Here is an 8,112-nt window from a genome sequence, read left to right on the forward strand (position 1 = left end):
CCATCTCTTCTCAAAGAGCTTAAGAGTTTCTTTTGAGGCCGGCCGCTTCCCAGCCAGGCTGAAAGGGCTCGGGAAGCTAGCTGGCCTTGTTGGCCCTTAAATCGCACACTGGATGGCCTGGCCCCAGCTACCCTCGCCGAGCCGCGCAAAGAAGGATGCTCCTGGCTCTCGTCAGCCTCCCAGGAGAGGCAAGAATTGAGTATTGTTAATAACTATGGACTGGAGACCTTTTGGAGCCAAAAGGAAGACAGTCTTGAGTCTTTCTTGTTACGGGTTGTAAATACCACATAAGAAACGAGTGCATGTGATGCTGCAAACTTGTAAAGAGGAACTGCTCATGACTGAAAGGCCTAAGACAGATGTATCTTTCAAGTTCTTATCGAGAAAATGACTGTGAAGAAAATGATGGGTCAGGAAGACCAGTGGAAAACTCCCTAGGAGAGAGCCATAGAAAATGTACACTTCAGAAGAGAGATATAATCAGAGAACTCAAAAAAGGAAAATATATCATGTATGCCCTCAGAAGGGTAAAAAGATTTTTATTCATGTGCATGAGATTACTCAAATAGATGATCAGATATACGAGTGCCTTGAACGTGAGCAAAACTTTTGTGAAAACTTAGCTCTTATTATGTGTGAGAGAACCCACAGTGGGGAGAAACCTTATAGATGTGATATGTGTGAGAAAACCTTTATCCAAAGCTCAGATCTTATTTCACATCAGAGGATCCACAGTTATGAGAAACCTTATAAATGTAGCAAATGTGAGAAGAGCTTTTGGCACCACTTAGCCCTTTCAGGACACCAGAGAACGCATGCAGGTAAAAAATTCTATACATGTGATATCTGTGGCAAGAATTTTGGTCAGAGCTCTGATCTGCTTGTCCACCAGCGAAGCCATACAGGCGAGAAACCATATCTGTGTAGTGAGTGTGATAAATGCTTCAGCCGAAGTACAAACCTCATAAGGCATAGAAGAACTCACACAGGTGAAAAACCGTTTAAGTGTCTGGAGTGTGAAAAAGCTTTTAGTGGGAAATCCGATCTTATTAGCCACCAGAGAACTCACACTGGTGAAAGACCCTACAAATGTAATAAGTGTGAGAAAAGTTACCGACACCGGTCAGCCTTCATTGTTCATAAAAGAGTACATACTGGGGAGAAGCCCTATAAGTGTGGTGCCTGTGAGAAATGCTTTGGCCAGAAATCAGACCTTATTGTACACCAGAGAGTCCACACAGGTGAGAAGCCGTATAAATGCTTGGAATGTATGAGAAGTTTTACCCGGAGTGCCAACCTGATCAGGCACCAGGCAACTCACACTCACACTTTTAAATGCCTTGAATATGAGAAGAGCTTCAGCTGTAGTTCAGACCTTATTGTGCATCAAAGAATTCACATGGAAGAGAAACCACATCAGTGGTCTGCATGTGACAGTGGCTTCCTCCTAGGCATGGACTTCGTTGCCCAACAGAAAATGAGAACTCAGACAGAGGAGTTGCATTATAAGTACAGTGTCTGTGATAAAAGCTTTCATCAGAGCTCAGCCCTTCTTCAACATCAGACAATCCACTTCGGTGAAAAACCATATATCTGTAATGTGGCTGAGAAAGGTCTTGAGCTCAGCCCTCCCAATGTATCAGAAGCCTCACAGATGTCTTGACCAGACAAGAAGTTGTTATACCATTAAAAAAAAAAAAAAAGATGTATTTACAATGTAAGAGAACTCATTTAAGATGGAGAACTCAAACTCAGACTTTCCTCAGAGCTCAGACTTTACTGGGGACCAGAAAATCTGCTGTTGTAGGAACTTGAGAAATGGTTTGACCAGAGAGCTGTCTTTATAGAACCGTATCAATCACTCCAGTGAGAAACCTTACAAATGCCCTGAGTTTTTGGAAAACCTCAGTCCAAGCTCATGTCTGATCACCCACAAGAGGATTTATACAGGTGGGAAACTTACAAGTTCAGTGAATGTGAGAAAGCTATCTAGCAATGCTCACCTCTCCTCATTCCAAGAGAATTCAGACCAGAGGATGATATTTTTTTAATGCCCTGTGAAACAGTGCTTCAGACAGTATGCATGCCTCATTGGACATCAGAAAGCCCCACTGGAAAGAAACCCCAACCGTTGTGAAAAAAGCCTCTTAACATAACTGTGACTTTATTACCTATCAGAGAAGCCATACAGGTGAAAATTTGTGTATTTGCCTTGAATGTGGCAAAAGCATTAAGTGGAGAGCTTTCTTGGGTTTGCAACCCACGCCACCACCCCACCCCCCCACCCCCCGACCCCCGCCAAAAAAAAAATCTGATGAAGGACCTTATGAATTCTCAGAATGAGAAAAACTTCTGTCAATGATCAGTTCTTGTACACCAGGGAACTTGTATAAGTGAAAGACCCTATAAATAACCCTAAGTCTGGGGGGAAAAAAAATCCTTGCAGGAAATCTCTACCTTATTGGGCCCCAAAGAAACTACTCTGGAGAGCATTTTGTAGACCTCTAAAGAGGTCTAACTCGATAGTGTACATTTAATAGGTATGAGAAGAACTATTCTCATAGTTAGTTGACCCCTGTAGTAGAGATGACTTTTAATGGAGTCGACATGCAAACCGTTTTGTTTAGATTCCCAGAAACGTTTTCTGGGAAGAACTAGAGCAGGTCAGAGTAGGCCTGATGGGTAACTCAGGTAAAGATGCTTTTCTTTTATCTGAACCACTGAATGATTGCTTTACTTTCAGTTTTTAAAATTTGGAACTCCAATAAAAGGAAGGACTGTAATTGAGAAAAAAAAAAAAGAGTTTCTTTTGAGTGGGTCATAAAAGCACAAGATCATATAATAGTTTGAAGATGAGGCTTCCTTGGTGGCTCAGAGGTAAAGAATCTGCCTGCTAATACAGGAGACACAGGTTTGATCCCTGATCCTGGAAGATCTCACATGCTTTGGAGCAACTAAGCCCATGCGCCACAACTATTGAACCCGTACCCTAGAGCCTGGGAAGCGGAAACTACTGAAGCCCCTGTTGCCCATTTTTCTGCAATAAGTAAAAAAAAAAAAGCCAGGACAATGAGAAGCCTGCAGCGAGAGAGTAGCCCCTGCTTGCTGCAACTAGAGAAAGCCCACGCAGCAATGAAGACCCAGCACAGCCCAAAATAGACTGATTAATTTAAGAAACAAGTTTGAAGATGCGTTAAAACACTGAAATATGGGTCATCACTGAACCTATAAAGTAAAAATAATCAGATAATGTACAGTATAGTGACTGTAACATACTGTGGTATATATTTGAAAGTCGCCAAAAGAGTAGATTTTAAAAGTTCTCATTCTGTTGTGTGTGTTAGTGTCCGACTCTTTTCAACCCCACGAATTGTAGACCACCAGGCTTCTCTGTCCATGGGATTCTCCAGGAGAGAATACTGGAATGGATTGCCGTTCCCTTCTCCAGAGGATCTTTCCGACCCAGGGATTGAACCCTGGTCTCCTGCTTTGCAGGCAGATTCTTTACCATTTGAGCTACAGGGAAATCCTCAAGTTCTCATCAGATACATAAAGAAATTAGAACTACGGTGGTGCATGTTAATTAAACTTACTGTGTCACCATTTTGCAGTATATATATATTTAGAATCATCATGTTATACACCTAAAAGTAATATTTTATATGGCAATTATATAAATTAAAAAATAAAATTAAAATGATAGAAATGAGGATGCAAAGGAAAAACAGAGAAAAACTTCTCCTACAGGTAGCAGGCCCAATTTCTAATTACTGTGAATAACAGTTAACATATATTATGCCCCTGCCCAAAGAATGGGCTATCAAGACAAACTTCCTGGGTTCAATACCTGGTTCCACCATTGACTTAGGTGAGTGACCTTATTAAAATTCTCAAGATCAAGAGATCAATGTGACTTCCCTGGTGGCCCAGTGGTTAAGACTGCACTTCCAATGCCAGGGGCTTCAGACTGATCCCTGGTCAGGGAACTAAGATCCCACATGCTGTGCAATGAGGCCAAAAAGAAATTCTCAGAATAAGTTTAAAATTATGTCTCCCTAGATAAAAGAAGGTATGTAGCTCACTTAATATGTCATGTTTAATAAAGATTAATAATAATTATTATTACTGTCAATAATCAAAACAGTGAACAGAAAGTGACTTTACTCTGCATATTGACCCACGAAAGTGGGGGTATTTTCCTATCCAAAGTTTTAATCAAACTAAAAGTTGTTGTATCACAAGATTGCAAATTCAGGGGAAATCATTGTTGGATTTGAATAAAGCATTGAAATCTACTTGAAAACACATTACTTTTTCACATTTATAGAAAGTAAATGCTATTAAGATCTTGTTCATTTACTTATTAGGGGAAGCTCACAAAATTGAACTTCAAGGAATAAACTACAGTGAAGGATGTTAACCCTGTTAGTATAAATACAATAATAATGTTCAATCACACTTTAATTTCTTACCATGGCTTGTCATCTCTATAATCTAGCCCCGTTCTACCTCCCAGTCTTATCTAAAATTCCAGACTCCAGCCATTCCAAACTGCTCTGCTACCTTTGAACACACCAGACTTGCACACCTCCATGCAACATGCTTGTTCCAGCAGCCCTCCTTTGCATCAAGGAAATCCTCTTCCTTCTTCAAGTCTTAGCTCAGATGCCACACCCACCACATAACTTTTCTCATTTCTTAACCCTGAATGAACCTCTCTGCCATTCAGTCATACACTATTGATGTCACTGCCATATGACTACATTTTTACTATCATGTATTATAGATATTTATAAACAGGCCTATCTTTCCCACCAGACTAAATGCTTTGAAGGCAGGGGTCATGTGTTCTTTCCTTGAACTCAGTTTTAAGTCACACTTCAAGCTCATTATCTGCAGGGAACACTCGAATGTCTACAAAGAACCTCCCAAAGAAAAGGCCAGCTAGCTCAAAATATATGCATTCTGGCCAACTTTAATTAAAATTAAAGTCATTAGGTGATACTTTCTCGTAAAGCAATAATTAAGCAAGCAAGACACTGTTTCTTTTGTACCTACCCACTGGCTTTCTATACCCAATTGCATTGTATGAAGTAAGTTCAAGTAATGACTCGCTCAAGAGAAAGACTAAAAAAATTGCAGGCTCAAAATATGAGGTGAGAAAATAAAGCTTGAAAAGCTAACTACATCTAATTGTCATTCTCTTGCTCTAGTTTTATGACCAGAACCACACCCAAAGCACCAAGCTCTGCCTTGATACAGATTCAGACACCAATCAATGCACATATCACCACCATCTTTTCAGAGTCTCAGTCAGAAACTAGAGAAGGCTTCCCAGTGTCCTGATCTACCTCTGCGTATCTTTTGTCTTTCCCTATAGACATCCCACAGAGAAAAAGGGTCCTTGTTACCCCCTCTTGCCCACACACAAAAGGGAAGAAACAGAGAAGTGTGTTCTTGGGCAGTCAGTGCTGCTACAAGTATGAGTTATTGCAAAATTGCAGGTTAAGCTATTTTATTATGTAATTTCCACTTCTAGGGCCTGAAAAGAAATACATTTCTTTCTAGCAATGACATGGATAACCCTGTTATGATCCACAAGGTATTTAAAAAGAAGGTGTGATCCTAGAAATGAATAATCGGTGCTTTCACTTCAGAATCTTGTCGGGCTTCCTCAGTCCTCTGCCTGAACCAGCCAGAACAATTTCTCACAGCTGAAACCAACTCAAATCTGATAAACTGTTAGGACATATCAAATTAACAGGATTTGCTGGGAGGAACTCACCTGCAACCTGAGCTACTATCCAGATAATTCAAGATTAAAAAAAATACATCCAAACTAACTGTGACCCAAGACACTGATCCAAAAACACAAGATATTAAATAACTTACTGTGTAAGTAGTATGTCTATTTAGTGTAAATCCTACCCTACCTCCAGGATGTATTGATTGCTTTGGGCTGGATTAGACATGGCAACCTAAGAAGCATTGATCTACTTCTGATGACCAAGTTTTTAAGCGTTTATTATTTCTCTCCGAACCCTCTAGGAGCTCCTGAAGCTAGAGGTGGTTACCTAGAGTGAGCCACAGATGGAGCGTGAAACACCAGGTCCTCGCAAGTTCCGGCTCTGTGTCCAGGCGGCCGAGGCGCCCGTGCCTCCTGCGCTCGCCCGAGCTGACCCCGCGGTGCTGAAGCTGGCGCCGCGCCTGGAACCCTTGGGCGCCCCAGTGAGACCCTCCCGGGGTCATCTGCGTGCACCAGCTCCCAACCAGGGCACTTGGAGGCCTCGTGCCCCCTGGGAAACAGGGGCTCACCTGAGTCGCTTACCCCCCAACTCCCACCCTGCTCTGCCACCAGCAGTCCCGGCGCAGATCTCTAACCCGAACTCAATCCGAGGGCACAGGACCTCCTTTCTCCCTCTCTCCCGTCCAACTCCGTGCACAATACCGCCCTCAGAGCGCTGGGGAAACTGGCCCGCTGCAGGGCAGCACCCTACCAAAGGGTTGGGAGTTGTCACGCGGTGGGCGCGAACACCCCGAAGACGCTCTCAGCTCCCCGGCACACACTCCAAACAAGAAACCGGCTCCGAGCTGCTTGGCCCCAGATGACAGCGTCACCCCCGCCGCCTCCGGCCGCTCGGAGACCGAAGAGTTTCTCCTAGCCTCTGGGAGGCAGACGGGGGACCGCCGACCCCCGGACCCTCCCCGCGAGCTCGAGCTTTTTACCTGGGTACCGGCCGCAGTGAGCGGCGTCTCCGGGGCGCAGCACAGGGCGCACTGCCCAGGCGGGTGGTGCGGGGAGAACCGCGGCCGCCGCTCTCCCCGGCAGCTCCGGGCCTGCCGGGAGGCTATTTATCCGGGGGCTCGGCCCCGGCCCCGGCCCCTGCCGGAGTATTGGGCAATTCGTCCCGCTACAGGCTGCCCCGGGAGCCGCCGCCCTCTGCCCGCGCCGAGCCCCGCGGCAGCGGCGGCGGCGGCCACATGGAGGGAGGGAGCCGGCCCCTCCAGTGGGCTCCACCTTCTCGCCCTCCTTCTCCTTGGGAAGTTATTTCTCGTGGTTTCCCCCCGGTCTCTCTCTTTTGCGGGGCACCCTGGCCAGTCTGAACCGGTTGTGACTGAGCGGGTGGCTGGGGGAAGGAGGAGGAGGCAGAGGAGATGGAGGTGGAAAAGCGGGCGGTAGGGGCGCTGCTCTTGCTCTCGCGGCTCCCAGCCCGGCCAGTGCGGCCGGGCGGAGGGAGGGCGGTGTGGGGGCCGCGGCCCCGGCCCGGCCCGGAGCCACGGAAGCCGCGGGAGAGCTGGGCACCGCCGGCCAGGCGCCCTCTCGGTGCGCACATTCGCGCGTCCCCCGGCGCCGCTGCGCCCCCGCCGCCCACCGCGTGCTCGCGCCGGCGGGTCCGGACCGTGCGCACTTGGAGCGAGCCCGAGTGTGGAGATGAGTGCGAGTGCCCCCCGGGTCTCCCAGGCTCCTGGGCCGCCGGGCGCCCTCCTAGCCGGAGCTGGCAGCGATCCCAGAGAAACGGGCACCAGAACTTTGAGGAGTCGGTGCTCCTGGGCAGTGAGGAGTGAGGATGCCAAGTGCTGTCCTTTGTGACAGTTCCAAGGAAAAGGGGGGCGCCCCTGTAGTGCACAAAGTGTGCTGAAGCAGAGAGGCTGCGTCTGAGCACGTTCTGTCTATAAGGTAGATGCGCTGCACTGAAGATACACTCCTGTCTTCAGTTAAAAGGTAACAGGCATGGCGCTTTGATTTCCAGTCGCCGCAGCAGACTGGGGCCAGTCCATAGGTAGGTATCTAGTGCTTACCAGCTGTGGCAACCTCCTAAAGCGATGTGCAATTTTTGTGTTCCTGTATATATGGGTATTTCTGAGAAGGGACACCATACATTCTACTAGGTTCTCAAAGAGGGCTGTGACCATCCACCACTGAGATGCAAATTTCCTTTATACACTGAATCTGCTCTAGTTTTGGCCTAGACAAAGACTCTACACCTTGCCAAGGGTTGGTTTCTGAAGTCCAAATGAAGCTGTATAAGCTTCCTTAGCCTCCCTGTTTCATCTTTTCTGCATCAAAGAGTCTATGAGATGAAAGTTCCAACAAAAAAACCTGTGGACCCT

The 8,112-nt window shown here is 46.4% G+C and overlaps 2 protein-coding genes across 4 annotated transcripts in view; one reads left to right on the forward strand and one right to left on the reverse strand.

Annotated features, from left to right (window-relative positions):
• SLC16A9 (solute carrier family 16 member 9) overlaps positions 1–7,231 on the reverse strand; it is an 85,616-nt gene extending 78,385 nt beyond the window's left edge. The window contains exon 1 of one of the 3 annotated variants that reach the window (XM_027530601.1): positions 6,727–7,231. The gene's annotated coding sequence lies outside the window, so the exon portion shown is untranslated. Of the gene's footprint in view, positions 1–6,074; positions 6,154–6,726 lie in introns of those variants that run through there. The other 2 variants (XM_027530605.1, XM_027530603.1) reach the window with 2 other exon arrangements.
• LOC113885336 (zinc finger protein 322-like) lies at positions 16–2,290 on the forward strand. Its single transcript, XM_027530606.1, has one exon. The coding sequence runs from the start codon at positions 455–457 to the stop codon at positions 1,661–1,663; it is 1,209 nt and encodes a 402-aa protein (XP_027386407.1). The 5' UTR covers positions 16–454; the 3' UTR covers positions 1,664–2,290.
• Positions 7,232–8,112: the final 881 nt, after the last annotated feature.

The sequence above is a fragment of the Bos indicus x Bos taurus genome, chromosome 28, assembly GCF_003369695.1.
Source record: "Bos indicus x Bos taurus breed Angus x Brahman F1 hybrid chromosome 28, Bos_hybrid_MaternalHap_v2.0, whole genome shotgun sequence".
Taxonomy (NCBI): Eukaryota; Metazoa; Chordata; class Mammalia; order Artiodactyla; family Bovidae; genus Bos; species Bos indicus x Bos taurus.

Coding starts and splice junctions, on each gene's coding strand:
- LOC113885336 (XM_027530606.1), top strand. CDS start 455: ATGTACACTTCAGAAGAGAGATATAATCAGAGAACTCAAAAAAGGAAA.